Source organism: Brassica oleracea, chromosome C3, assembly GCF_000695525.1.
Source record: "Brassica oleracea var. oleracea cultivar TO1000 chromosome C3, BOL, whole genome shotgun sequence".
In the NCBI taxonomy this organism is placed as follows: domain Eukaryota; kingdom Viridiplantae; phylum Streptophyta; class Magnoliopsida; order Brassicales; family Brassicaceae; genus Brassica; species Brassica oleracea.
In genome coordinates, this window is record NC_027750.1 from 46,312,748 (window position 1) to 46,328,673 (window position 15,926).

Genomic DNA, 15,926 nt, shown 5'->3' on the forward strand with positions numbered 1-15,926 from the left:
TAGAACTAGGTAACTCGCTGACGGCCCCTGCGGCCAAAGCCTTTGTATCCTCTTGTAATGATCGCAACGCTCTTACGCGAATTCGAAATAAGATCTACTTTCTTTGTAAATTCGTTTTATCATGTTTTCTCATATTTGCCGCATTTATTTGGTTACTTGTCGTTGGCTCTAGCAGAGATCCGGGTCCTCTGGAAAATTAGGGTTTTCCTAAGTTTCCTTATTTTACGGAAATCGACAGTGTGAATTTTGGTTCCCACAAAAACCACGGCTTGTGCCACCTCATCACTCACTTAATCAGCTTATTTACCCTTCCTCTTTCGATAATAAGCCTTTTGAACTTATCAATACTTCCTCCAACGAAATCCAACTTACCCTCAGACTGGTAAGAAGGAAATCTAGTGATGAATCCCTGATAATCCAGCCAAGAGTGTTCCAAAGACGATTTACCTTTCCATTTAACCAACAACTTCAACTCTCCCTTATCACTATAGTGTTTCTTCAACACATCTCCAGGTTCTATTGGCTCATCCACTTATGATACTTCCTAAAGGAAGAACGTTACGTTGATCTTGTTGGCCCAAAGCAATTTTCAATTGAGATATGTGAAAAACCAGATGAATCCTTGTCTCAGGAAAATGTAGTAACTTGTAAACTGTGCTGCAAGTACGTTCTAACACTCGATATGGACCATATAATTTAGCAGCAAGCTTCAGCCAGAACCTGCGATCCATCGCTTTCTGTCTATAAGGCTGGAGCTTAAGATGTACCATGTCACCAACTGCCAACTCAACTTCTCCTCTAGATCTATCTCCTTGATTCTTCATAATTTCTTGGAGCCCAAGCTAAATTCTACTTTAACGCTACCAAAACTTTATCTCTTTCTCTCAGTGCTCTCAGTACAAGGGAAGTGGGCAAAGATAGCGTATGCAGATAGCGTTTTTTTACGTAAATGCTATCTTTGACATAACTCTAACTTTACGATAGTGTTTGTATATGAATGCTATAAAAAACATATATATAATAGCATTGACAAGTTTAAATGATATCTTTAGTCTAGGCGGAAAAATAATTTTACTCTTCCGGCTTAGTACTTAGTAAAAAAGAAGCTGCCAAATATTTTCATTTCCCCCCTCGGTCTTTGATAAAATCCAAAAAATGGATCAAATGTTGGGATGGACCAGAAAGGCACAAAAAATCTGGAATAGACCCTTTCTATTTTTATTTTTTTAATGAATTAAAAATAAATCAAAATTAAGCAAAAATTACCATAAAACCTAAAACTTCAACATATTTACATATCCAACCAGTCTACCCACCCACTTACAATTAACCCAACCCGACCCGTGTTTTAATAACCTAAATCCCCAATTTTTTATCTCCAATTTCTTTGTCTTTGACATAACCAACGAAATCAACAGACTAAAATCACGATCTCCCTCTACCTCCCATCACTAATCAAACTCGGCAACAATCATCTCGAATCTCATCTATTTCTCCAATTTCGTGTCACTCATTGAGAAATTATGTCTCCAAAGAAGAAAAACAAGGAAGAAACCCAACTCAATCCTTCTTCTTCCCCCATTTCTTTCACCATAAAACAAAATCAAAAATTTTCTTCAACCATCCACTAATTTTCTATTTCTTATCTCAAATCGATCAACCCATTGTTATATTTAATCAGTTATATCTTTTCCAGAATTAAATTTCATCATTTCCATACGATATTTAAGATAATGAAGAACACAAAGTATTACTAGTACAACTCAAACTAGTACAACTAGTAAAACTCAAACTAGTACAACTCGAATTAATACAACTAGTACATATAGTATTTGAGAAGTGATTTTCTTATGTGTCATCACCCGTGTTCGAAAACGCGGCCGCCTAGCCGCGTAATCGGCCGCGTAATCGCTAAACGTAGGTTCACCGTGGCGAGTTGACCCAATACAGTTGCATTCTACGTTTGGCCGAGTTATGCCTGCCTAGTCCGTAGTTTAACATTATGCGGACGTGGAATAAGTAATACGTTTGGGCTAAAAAAATTACCATATTATTTTTTTTACACAATTTGACCCACTAAAAAACCCATTAGTAAAAAAAAAAAAAAGAAATTTAAAACCATTATCTACCTTTCCCGACAATAGAATTGGGGATTTCTGTTAACCCTAGTATCAAGTGTTCTTCCTCAACCTAGTGAATCCAAGGCAGTTCGCCGTGAATCAAGATCATCCACCTGTTGCAAGTTCTTCTTGTACTGGATTCAAAGTAATAAACTCTAAATAATTCACTTCTTTAGTTATTGAAGTTTTTTTGAACTGTTGACTTTTCAGATTTTATAGTTCAGTACATATGGTTTTTTAAATGTTAATGGAGCTTGACTTTGCCGAATGTTGAGTTAATAATTTGTACGGTTTACTTGAATGGAAGTGCTCACATACTGATTTTTCTATTTTATTGTTAGCTTGACTTTAGAAGTTTTAATTTTTGTCGTGTGAAGCCATCTTTTGTCGTGTTAAGCTGACAAAAAAAAAAGAATTGTCGTGTGAAGCCATGTTAAAGAATGGTCACATATTGATGTTCTCTTTATATATTTTGTCTCGTAGTGATATTTGTATTTTAGTAACCACAATGACCAAAGAATAATGATTTTGTTTTCTTGTCAAATTTTTTATTGATATTTCAGCTTAAAAAAGAATGGAGAATCCAGCAACAGATACACCTCCTCCACCTCTGAAACGAAACTCAAATGATGTAGGTTGGGAGTATGGTCAGCCACGAGTTCCAGACAAAGTGAGATGTAGATTATGTGGCAAAGAGTTTTCTGGTGGCGTCTACAGAATGAAAGAGCACATTGGTCACTTGAAGGGTAATGTTTCAGCATGTCCCATGTCATCAAAGGAAGATCAAGAGAAGTGTAAGAATGCAATAATGGAAGCAAAGGAGAAGAACATCCATGATGCTATATCAACCCTGAAGCTTCTTTGGCTTCTCAGACACGTCAACAGAACATCCATGATGCTATATCAAAAGAGAAGACACATGTTGTACATCAATATTGTGCTCGATGGATTTATCAGTCAAATATTTCATTCAATGCGATTGACAATGAGTCTTTTAGGCTGTTCTGTGAGGCTTTAGGACAGTTTGGGCCAGGGTGGATACCTCCTACTCAGTATCAGTTGAGAGAACCATTGCTGAATGAAGAGAAACAGAGAACAAAAGAGAAGTTGAAGGCATTCGAAGAAGAATGGGACAGAGAAGGTTGCTCGGTGATGACAGATTCATGGACTGATATGAAGAGAAGGAGCATCATGAATTTGTGTGTTAACTCAAGAGGAGGCACTTGTTTTCTGTCATCAAAGGATGCTTCCAAAGATTCTCACACAGGCGAGTATATCTTCAACTACATTGATAAGTGTATAGAAGATTTAGGGGCTGAGAAGGTTGTGCAAGTGGTCACAGATAATGCAACCAATAATGTAGCTGCTGCGAAGTTGCTTAAAGAGAAGAGGCCAAGAGTCTTTTGGACTGGATGTGCTTCTCACACTATGGATTTGATGCTTGAAGGGATTTCTAAGTTGCCCGGGTTTGCTAAAGTGATTGAACAAGCAAAGGCTGTCACCATATTTGTTTATGCTCATCATACAACATTGTCAATGATGAGAACATATACAAAGATGGATATTGTGAGGCCAGGAGCAACAAGATTTGCAGCATGTTTCCTCACGCTACAAAGTCTTTACGAGAAGAAGGGGCAACTGAAGAGCATGTTCAACAGTGATCAGTGGCATGATTGTAAGCATTCCAAGTCTGTGAAGGGTAAGACTGCATCTGATACTGTGATGAGTTATGCATTTTGGAGTAGTGTCATGGTTATTTTGAAAGTATTCACCCCTATGGTGAAGGTTCTTCGGTTGGCTGATGGAGAGAGGATACCATCTCTTGGGTTTGTTTATGGTGAGCTTTTGGAAGCTAAGAAGTCTATTAAAGAAGCTACTGACCATTTGGAGAAGAACTATCAACCTATATTCAGGATCATTGATGAAAAAATGAAAGGAAGGTTGGATTCTCCTTTGCATATGGCTGCTTACTTGCTCAACCCTTATTATTTCTACAAAGACCCTACTATCCAGTATGACATAGAGGTTTCAGAAGGATTCATCAAGTGTGTGGAAACTTTCTATCATGGAGAATTTGAGAAACAAGACTTGCTTGTTAATCATGAGATTAGTCTTTACAAGAATAAAAGTGGTCATTTTGGTAGACTGTTAGCTCTAAAAGGATGTGAAAAGAAGGATGAAAAGTTTGATCCAGGTATGTTTTGGCTTAAAATGTTTTTTACTTGATTAATTGTCCATTTCATAGTTTAACTTGTTTAATTTTTTTATGACAGGGAATTGGTGGGCAACATACGGATGTGCTGTGCCAACCTTGCAGAAACTGGCTACTAGAATCCTTGCTTTGACCTCTAGTTCTTCTGGCTGTGAAAGAAATTGGAGCAGTTTCGAAGGGGTTAGTCTACCTGCTTCTTTGATTTATGTTTCATGTGTCTAATAGTGTGTACAATAAATGGCTCAACTCATGTTGCAGATCCACACTAAGAAGAGAAACAGATTAGATGTAAACCGCCTCAACAGTCTTGTCTATGTCCAGTTTAATGCAAGGCTTTTTGATAAGCAGAAAAAGATTAGAGAAGGCAATGTTGATGTGATCCTAGATGATGGTAATGAAGATACTGTCGGAGATTGGCTTGTGGGCCGTGTCGAAGAGTTGGATAATGATGTCAGTTTTGTGCTTACTACCCAAGCTCCAAGGATAAGAGAACTCTATGATGATGACTTTGAATCTGAAGAAGAAGACATGATGGAGATGGAGTTCGAACCGGATGTATACCAAGAGGATCCGGTCTTTCGTGACTCACAAATAGCTTAGTAAACTAAGGTACCAAAAAAATCATATATGTTCTCTTTGTTTATCTTATGACTTACAATTGTTTTCTTTTTTTTTAATTAGTTTTGGTGGGTTCGTGAAGTTAGAGTTACCTTGTCTTGAACTTGCTGTTATTAACTAGTGAATTAAGTTGTATTGAACTTGCTGTTTGCATGATTTAACTTGTCTTTGTCTCTTTCATTTCAGGTTTCCAAATGCCAAGTTCTAACTTTTAGCACATCTACAAGACCACTACAAGATCAAAATTATATATTTTGCTGATCTTTCAAGAAGAATAGGATTAGAAGATACAATCCTTAATATTTTTTGTTTCACCTCATGATCAAAACTATATTTTTTGCTGATTCTTGTGAGTGGGTTATTTTTTTTTGTATTAGATGTGTGCCTTAAGAAACAACAATTATGATATATAATCTAACTTGGTATTTAATGTTTCTTTTGTATATTTAAAATTAAAAACTTACTAAAAATTACTCCCCGCGTATACCCCGAGTTTATCCCGATTTTTTAACAACTCGCTAGGCCCGGTGTCGCCGCATGGATAGCGCGTAGCGCGATTCCGAACAGGGGTCATCACCATATTCATTCTCACCAAAAATAAAGATGACATGGCTTTGAGAAATATGAAATGGCATCACTTAATTTTAAGATGTATAATTTCCTTTACTGATTGTTTTCATCATATGAAGATGCTAGAAAAAGAAAAATGATGTAGAACCAATAAGACATATTGGTCTAATCTCCCCTACTTTCATGTGTCAAATATATGAATAGTATATTTTTAATAATATTTGATTTGGAATTGATACATTTATAAGTTATACTAGTTATACTAGTTGTACGATTTTCGGAAACAAAATCATCTTCATCTTTTTAGTCTCGAGGCCAAAAAGATAGGTGCGGAGCCAGAAATTACTTCAACCATTGTTCTAAAAATGTGAACCACCAGAAAGATGAAAAAGATTGGGTTTGATGTATGATTTTGTGTTTTTTTTGCAAATAGTTGTTTTAATCGTGATGTATTAATACAATTGTTATCAACAGTTGTAAAATTTTAGTTTGTTCATCAAGGTAATAATAGCTATTAGAAAGAAACAAAATTGCAACAAATAATACAAATAATCAGTAAAATTATTAATTATGAATTATTTACCAAAATAAATCATTTTAATCAAATAAGTTTTTTAAATTACATTTAATTAGTAAATGATATAAATCATCTGTTGCAAATGATACATAGTTTTGAATAACTTCTTAAAATTGATACTAATTTTGTGTAATAATTTATATTTTTACATCAATTATTGAATGAATTGATGTAAATTATTTGCATCACCAATTATTTTAGTACAACTGATACAACTAAAGCAACATACTAACATATAGTTCAACCATAATGTTTAAATCATGATGCACAAAACAAGATGAAATAACATCGTTGTACTAGTATTTGAGTTGTATCGGTTTGTACATAGTTGTACTAGTTTTTGAGTTGTACCGGTTTGTACATAGTTGTACTTTGGCATTGAAATCGAAAAAACTAGTTGTGCCACATAAAATTTAAACTTACCTCGATTGTACCACTTCTTTATCTGTACATGTCTTTGCCCCAATAAAATGAAATCATCAGTTATGTTAAAATACATTTCATGTATGTTTTCCAAAAATTATGTGGACAAAGAAGCTAACAAACCTTAAAAGTATAAAGTAGATTATGCAACTTATGAGATGGTGTAAAAACTGCAAAAAAAAAAACAAAAATTTTATCACAAATAAAAACGAACCTATCTAGATACTTACCAATTTGGCAAGCTAATTTGTTTTTTCATATGAAATATCCAATGGAATATTTCAGTTTCAGAACCTAAATAGTTGTACTAGTTATATTCGTATCACTAATCTGGTAAATAAGAGATAGTTGGACCAGTTATACCAGTATCACATGTATTGTTTGATACATAGGCAAAAGTTGTACCAGTTGTACCATAGACAAAAACGATTTATTCTATAATATCATGCTTCATACTTTAACAACATTATATTAAACTTTAGAATCTGACTCATAATGTTAACATACATATTATGTGACTAAAATGAAACATAAAACATTAGAAAAATAAAAAGAGACAAAAAAAGAGTGAGAGAAAAAGAGAGGGAGAGGGTATACACTTACCAAGCGATTTTAGAACCAAAGACGACACACATGTGCTGTTTCACGGCGTCATAATTTGTAGAAAGACCTTAAGAAACAAATGTAAAGGTTTGTGGATGAAGAGTTGAAGAAGAGAGCTTTGGTTGGTGAATGTAATGAATTTTCGTGGTGGTTGAATGTGGTTGAAAGTGAAATGAAGAAGAAAAAGAAGACTGGTTAAATTTATGGTGGGATCCATGCGAGAGAGAATGAGAGATTTAATGGGAGATAGGACGGCTCAGATTATAACACATAGAGAAAATCCGACGGCTAAGATGAATTTCATTAATGACATTATTGTAATTATCTCAGTCTTTTTCTTCTAAAGATCTGACGGCTCATATTATAAAGGAGATGATCTGATGTAATGGTCCATATTGAACCATCATTAAAGGCAAAATGGTAATTTTCCATTTGTTTTGGACGTGTGAGATTTGTTTTTGGCCATTCGGTCCATTTCAGACTAGTGTTACTTCCCGTGCTCGGGCAAAAATCTGTTATATTTGTAATTAATTTATTATAATTGCAAATTTAAATAAATTAGTAATCTTTAAATATATTATAATTATGGATAATATTGAAGTAAATCTGTTGAAACTATTTTACAGAATATCTAAAATTGTTTTAAAAAAAGATATGTTCATATCTTTACTCTCAACCGGGATTCAGAGGCTTTTGACCTTGTGTTAATAATGATAATGGTTGCACATGGGAGGGGAGGGGACAATACTTGCTGAGTCCAGGCTTGAAGATTTCATGAGAATGATTGAACACCATCATCAGGCGTTAAAGTTATCTCTTGGCTCTTCCCCACACATTAAGCTACATTATGATTCTAAACGGCATTTCAGCATACATGTGCTTGCTTCTGTTTGAAAGTCTGGAACTACCTACTTTGGCAACCACACAGACAAGTGGGAGGATGATGGTTCAGTATCAGACACATCAGGCATGGTCAATTTATTAGACACAAGGAGTTTCATATCTGACGATGACGATGATGATGATGATGATGATGATGATGATGATGATATCAATGAAGAGCTGCCTATGCGTTCAGAAGATCCATTAGATGAATACTGTAGAGAAGTCCAGTGCATTGAGATTGAGGAAACCGCCACAGTCTTTAGTAATAACAACCACACAGCCGAGAAAGAAGAAACAAAAAACATTGTAGGCCATAATGAAGATCATGCTAATGACGAAAGAAGTGTAGTCCAAAACGTGAACCACAGAGAGACCATGCCAGATTGTGTCAAGAGAGTCACAAGATTGTGTTACCTGAGTTAGAGTTGGGTTCTAGTAGTGTGTCGAGGAGTGATTCTATGTCTTCTTCTTACGGGAGCAATTCCACTGGCACCCCAACACCATTGGGAGAAGAAGGAGGTATCTCTACCTTCCACACATTCGTTGATGGGCTTAAGGAGATGTATAAGCGTCATCAAGAGGTAACTTCAAAAACATATAAGGGATAATACTAATCGATTTTTTAATCTACCGATTTATTTTCAACTTTTTTGTTTTCATTAATTGGGTCTCTAATGCTGAGGCTTCTGGTAAAATGAAAAGGGACCTTGGTGTGGACGGGGACTTTGAGAGAAAGCGGCAAGAGATTCTGGTGCTATGGCAAAGTTGTAACGTCTCTTTGGTGCGTAGAACATATTTTTACCTGCTCTTCAAAGGAGATGAGGCTGATTCAGTCTACATTGGAGTTGTGCTAAGAAGACTTTTGTTTATTAAAGATCGCTTCTCTCAAAGAAAAAAAAGCCTCGGATGGAGGAGAAACCTTAACATTGTTTTCAAGGTTAGATACTCTTTTTGGTGTTTTGTATATAAGGTAACAGGAGGTCTTCATTTAAAAAAAAAGATATACAGAATCATGCAAAAAACATATTTAGAAATAGTACTGGGTAATCAAGCATTATAGTAGAAAGTATTATGATACCGAATAGCTATATTGACATTAAGAAATAAAACTAAACCATAAAACGTAGGTCTTCATATTTACATTGAAATCATAACAGATGGTAAAAAAAACATAGTAACCTGAAATTTCCTTGTCAACTGAAAGCAAGATTAGTTTTATAACATTTTTTAAATTTCACACGACTTTCCATCTTTTAACTATGCATCTGAAAATAAGAATTATAGGATTAGTAAAGATAATAAACTATGTAATAATATATAGATGATAATAGTATACGGTAGACAAAATATTTAGTACCTGAAGTTGCATTATGAAGGTCTGATTTTCTGGAATATCTCCTTGAAAACAACATTCGTTGTTTTGGAATCCCTTTTCCCCTCTCCATTAACAATTAAGATCTTTAGACATTTTCTACTTTTAACTCTTGACACACCAACATAAAGTTGACCATGAGTAAAAACCGGTCTTGGCAAATAGATTCCTACATGAGATAAATTCTGACCTTGGCTCTTGTTAATGGTCATTCCAAAGCAAGAAGATATTGGAAATTGTCTCCTATGAAACTGAAAAGGCAATTTCACATCCGTAGGTGTGAGCAACATTCTTGCAATAAAGACTTTTTTGTCTGAATCACCGCTTTCGATTTGAGTAATGACACGTGCTTCCAGAACATTTTCTCCCATCTTAGTTATTTGCAATCTTGTACCATTGCACGAACCCTTTTTCTGATCAATGTTCCTTAAAAGCATCACAGGAACTCCTTTCTTCAGCTTCAGAACATGGTTTGGTAATCCAGAACATGTTATTGAATTTAGAAATTCAACCAAGACATTATTATCTCTGATCATAGTAGTATCAGAAGGGCAGATTTTGTCTGAGCTATAGTATTCCTTTGACTCTCCAGGGAGAAGATCCATAATGTGATTATTGACCTCCTCGACAACGTCATTAGTAGGACAAAGTATTGCACGGTCTTTAAAGAATGATTCTTCTGTTAGATTTTGAACCAATAATGGATAAATGGCTTTGGTGATTGAAGCTATAGGATCATGTTAGTCCATAAGAAGCACATCACTTGGTATATTGATCTCAGCTTCACTATTGTTTGGTTCTGATAGCTTTCCATCTCCTAGTTTCAAAATCCATTCTGAAAATTCTTTGATGGTTTCATTCTCCGCAGGGTCTGCATCCACTGATAGCCTCATATTTTTTGTTAGAGAAAGTACAGTACAATAGCGCCACAACACCGAAGAAGTAAGAGAAGCTTGAACAATTTGCCCCCTACTCCCTTTAGGAATAACATGCAACATTTGGCGAAAATCACCACCAAAGACAACCGTCTTCCCACCAAATGGATTATCAGCATTATGGACCTTTGCTGCTCGTGAGATATCTCTCATGCTTCTATCAAAAGCCTCAAAACAATGCCTATGCAACATCGTGCTTCATCCCAGATTATCAACTTGGATTCCAATAGTAGCTCAGCCAGCTCACTACCAGGTGTAAAATTGCAGAAAGAACTTTCGTTTAGCAGTATGGGTATTGAGAAACGTGAATGAGCAGTTCGTCCTCCATCTAACAGCAAAGCTGCCATTCCACTGGAAGCTACATTAATGACAATTTCTCCTTTGGATCTGATGTACGTGGACAAAGTCTTCCAAAGATAAGTCTTTCCAGTACGTCCAAACCCATTAACAAAATAAACACCTCCAGCTCTAGATTCTACAGAAGCCACTATACGATCATAAACATTCCTTTGTTCATCTGTTAGTGATGTCAGTAGCTGTTGATTGCTTTTCAGCGCATAAAGCTCGGTTATAACACCTTTCTTCACAAATCAGTCTATTTACTGAAGATGGAACATTATTGTTCTGAGGTTTTGGCATTGAAGGATGGTTATTTAGACTACTCCCATTTGACCGTAGAAGCTTCTCGATTTCAAGCAATGCTAGATTCTCTACCTGGGCTTCCGATAACTCTAGTTCTGCAAATTCACAGAAAAAAAAAAATTCACCAATACCTAAACAATAGAATAACGGTCAGAAAAAAAATATATTTTTAGAACCTGGGTTTTGTTGAATTCTTCTTTGTATATATAGTATATCCTCTGCAAGAAAGTGCCATGTTTCTGACCAAACATGTTTAGGTTGTGACAAACTTCTGGAGCTTAACAGCCTCGTAAACAGTTTACGCAGGTAATCGGCTGATCTTCAATTGCTAGCTTCTTTGATAGCATCAATATACTCCTGTTCGTCGTCTAGGAGGCCTAAAGCATAACATGCATCTTGAAAGCTCGGGTACAAAACTCCATCTATAGTTTTTATATCCTCAAAACTTGTAGGACCTTTAACCTTGGTTAGTAGCAGCCTTAGATAAAATAGTTGACCCGAACCTGGGGAAAAGAAAATAAAACGTTTACTATTTGGCGTGCAGAAAATATTATGAATCAAACATTTAGAACCGAACTTGTTCAAGATAATACACAGGAAGACTTTATATTTGAAAGTCACAGCTGTTATTTTTAAATAATTTTGGTTATGTTAATTTGGCATCATGTGTAAGTTAATATCATAATAAATGGTTTCTATATGCTATGAACCTTAAACCTTTTCAAGAAACATCCGTAGATTAAATAATTGCCACGCACCTGGTGAAACAAAATGGATTCGCCCAACAGCTGTATTCCTTTTACGTTTAGTCCATTCTTTAGGATTCTTGTTCCAGACAAAGAATAATGGAAATTCAATGTAACCCAACTGTCTTCCTTCTTCATCTCGTTGGTTTATTTTCATCCACTCTAAAAGCTGTGACGTTTGATTTGCCTCTTTTGCTAAAATATCGCCAGCATCATCATCACTTTCGTATGTCACATGGTGCTCTCCTGGTAAATGAACAGCCAATCTTTTCACAGTGGTGCTGCTGTGATGAATCTCAAAGCCAAATACTCGACATGCTGATTCACCAGGTGAAACATACCTATTAAACAAATCATTTAAAAATTAAGTGTTGAATACCAAAAAAAAAAGATGGTTATAAGAATTTAGTGAATTTTAAAAATCACCTGCAATCATAGTACTCCTTTATTTCATCTATAACAATCGTCTCACCTCCCACCTCATTTGTTGGAACCTCTTTAGGAACTGCTGCTGCTGCAGTGACTCTATCATTACCTTTATTGATGTATTTGAAAAAATACTTGATTGCTCTTGTCTGGTTGCACCATTCAACATTTATATGTGCATGATACTTGAGGAGTAAATGGGGATTGTAAGGAATTACAAACCGGTTGTCTATAGGAACTCCGCTTTTTTTCAACAAAACGCCCATCATTTCTTCTGCGATAAACTGGAAAACCATCTTTATTGATATACTAGGATCGGCCCGCCCTAGGGACGGAAATTTATAATAAATACTATTTTATATGAATTATATCATTTTATGAAACTTTTTAAAAAAACATTATATAGAAAACTATATTATGAGAAACTATATAATGAATAGAATTCAGAGATCGTATTGTTACTTTGAATAATCATTTTTAGTTTGAATTAAAGTGACACTAATCTTCTTTTTCTCTATTTTCAGAGAAAATATAATTAGCAAAATAATTTAGAAAATGTAATAATATATCTCTTGTTATTATTTTATTTCACTTTGACATAATAATAGAAAATCTAAAGTTTAAATAAATATTACTATATTTAATTCAAGAAGTTTAAGTTTTTTTTTTAAACTACACTAACTAATTTTTCATGTTAATAAATTAGTCTAACTCCAACCTAAATCGGTTAAAATATAAAAAATGATAAAATAATAATATCACAACTATATAAATACTATATAACTAGTTTAATAATATCACAATATGGAATGAAATATACTAAACAATAAAAGAACTAAGTGTAATATAACAATTAACAATTTCGAAAATCAAGATGAACTAAGTCCTTTCTCAAAAAAAAAAAAAAATTAAGATGAACTCAACCAGATATAAATGTTCTTTTACATTCGTTTCCTGAAGAAGTAACTCTGTTTTGTACCTTTTAGTGTTGGATGTATTAAACAAAATCCTATAATCCATATTTCATCAAATATCCCATTTTGATAATCACATAGAACAATCAAAGAACATGTTAACTTTATATTACCACCCAAAAAAGAAGCACACCACAAAGCAAGATGTATATAATAATCTTTGCAATCCAAATATCGATCTCCTTTCTGTAATTTCTTCTCGATACTTCATGAGCAATATAATAAACACTTTCTACTACTTTTTTTTAAACATATGAACACACGATTTACAATTTAAATGACATAACTTGACAATGTAACAGTGTATGAGGGAGACAATTATTCATACTAAAACTCCCATAGCCTATGTTTGAAGCTTACAATGATATTCCAAAAGTTTGAAGAGAAATAGTTTCAAGATAGAAAAAGCCTGACCCAAGTTTCTTAACATTCCCGAAAGAATTGGATTAAGTATTCTCATTTGATTTCACAATGGCGACTACAAATGTTATTTTCTCCAAACTCAACTACTCATGATCTTTACTTGGGATATTATCATACATTAATTGTTGGACCCAATTTCGGTCAGTACATTAATGGGCCGCGATCAAAGATATGGGCCGCAAGGAACCGAAGCCCATAACAAGCAATCGAGATCGAAAAGCAAAGGAGTCGAGGCCCCGAAGATCGTGGAGCAATCCCGGAGATCGCGGAGCAGCTACGGAGATCACGAAGTCGACTTACTATAAAGAAAGGAGAAGGGACATGAAGAAGGACATGTTGAAAACCCTAGAGAGAGATACACACTTACGTCGACCTTGTTTTCCTCCCGATCTTAGACTCTTTCTTTACGGATCTCGTTTGTATCACTCGATCTCGTTCAACTCATTGTATTCGATCTTATTCATCAATAAAGTCCATTTTTACCTACTGGAAACTGTTTAACATCGTTGTATTCTGTAGATATTTTTGCCTACATCATTTGTCTTCCCTAGATCAAACCCCGATCACTATCAAATACTTAGTGTAGATTTTAGGTTCTACAGTAATCACCACTGCAGACATTTTGACTTGTCGTCTGACTCTCTGTGTAGATACAAACATGTGCCTTGGATGAGCTGCACAAAACCTAGTGAGTTGCATAATGTGTTAGATTTTTTAGTGAAGTTTGTATATCCTTAAAAGTTAGAAAAAAAAACGAAATACAGAATCACTAATTGATTCAGCTTTGGGTCTCTATTTTATTATCCAACGCTTGCCTTGCTATATCTATTGAAAATATTGTCTTGTAAGGGTGCTTACAAAAAACTTAGGTCTCCAAAGGTTAAAGCAAGTGCGACTCACTATTGTTATCTCCTCTAGACCATATAGTGGCAAAACTTTTCAATGGTAGGTAGAATCGCTAAGTATCAGTGGAAAGAACCGTAGGGCACAAAAGAATTTAACAGTTCAAAAATAAAAGAAACCTCTTACTTGATTAGCTGGTTTGAGTCTTATAATAGTTCTCACCGTAGATTTCTTGTAACTTTCATTCAATTTTTCATAGGCTTTGCATTTCTGCACAAAGTTTAACACTTTTGAGTCAGACAATGTGAATCTACAATAAGGACCAAGATGAAGAAAATTACCTAAATATCCTGAGATGGTCTCATAGGCGGTTTTCACTTTAGACTTAGACATCAATTGCAAAGCATAAGCTATATCCAAACTCAACCATCTTTCCTTTGTAGATAATCTCAGATACTGTCATTTTGTAAGTTATATGTCATATGGGTACGTGATCAAATATACTTTTTATTTGTTTTGACTTTTGAGTTGAAAAGAAAACGGTAAAACCTTGGAGAAGAGGTTGCACCATCGCCTAACTCACCATTGACGCACCAAAAGCTCTATTCTTAACTTATTCCACAAAGATCGATACAAAGACTAATAATAATCACAAATTTTGTCTTAAATCCTTGATTCCTCCAGTTACTGATGCTCTGTCTCGATCTCTTCTCCCTCTAATTCATCATCCTTTCTTCCTCCAAACTATTTCTCCTGGTTTTGCATTGACCGGTTAATCATAGTTTCAATTTATATAACCACAACGAAGATAAATTTAAGATATTGAGGTGAGAGAGAGAAAACAATAATGTCGTACAGAGATGTGGAGAAAGGAGGGAATAAGAACAAAGGAGATAACAACCTATTTTTATGATGAAAGCTCTGGCAGAAATCACTGGACTTCCTCACTCCAAGAAAACGTGAGAGTAACGACTACCATTTACGACTACAAATGTGTAGTCGTAAATTAACTTCGACGTTACGTATAACTTACGACTATGTTAAAGTCCTTCGTAACTTAGACGTAATTTTGCTACTAAAAGGTTTAGTCGTAAATTGGGCGTAAACTAACTGCGCATTTACGACCACACTTTCAGGTAGTCGTAATGTGGTCGTAAATGTACGACTAAATTACATCGACAAGCTACCATCTGGTTAATGACCAACATTTTGTCAAGTGGTTGAAAACGCTGGTATACATCAGTATAATTAACTAAATATGTTATTTTATTATATAATTAATGAAGTTATATATTTATATATATATGTTGATGATCCAGGTTGATTATGATGATTCATTCTATCCTCAGTGGTTTCACGAATTGATACAAGGTCCGGTCGCTAAGGTCATCACAGCAACTATGTATTTCACACGAGACTACACTTTTCACACTTACGAATATGGAAGTCGGCGAGCAACAATGAACTATGGAGTATGTGTGAAAGGTGAAACTGATTTCTATGGAATCTTACAAGAGATCATCGAAGTGGAGTTCCCCGGCCTGGTGAAGCTGAAAT

The 15,926-nt window shown here is 34.8% G+C and overlaps 2 protein-coding genes across 2 annotated transcripts; one reads left to right on the top strand and one right to left on the bottom strand.

The window, feature by feature from the left end:
• The first annotated feature begins 2,694 nt into the window (after window positions 1–2,694).
• On the top strand, window positions 2,695–8,431 carry LOC106330745. The gene is made up of 5 exons (XM_013769166.1): window positions 2,695–2,997; window positions 3,078–4,074; window positions 4,394–4,512; window positions 4,591–4,905; window positions 8,021–8,431. The coding sequence occupies exons 1-5, from the start codon at window positions 2,695–2,697 to the stop codon at window positions 8,429–8,431; spliced, it is 2,145 nt and encodes a 714-aa protein (XP_013624620.1).
• A 945-nt stretch (window positions 8,432–9,376) lies between these two features.
• On the bottom strand, window positions 9,377–10,468 carry LOC106330746 (ATP-dependent DNA helicase PIF1). The gene is made up of 2 exons (XM_013769167.1): window positions 10,144–10,468; window positions 9,377–10,059 (listed from the first exon to the last, which is right to left on the bottom strand). Exons 1-2 carry the CDS (start codon window positions 10,466–10,468, stop codon window positions 9,377–9,379), a joined length of 1,008 nt encoding a protein of 335 aa, XP_013624621.1.
• Window positions 10,469–15,926: the final 5,458 nt, after the last annotated feature.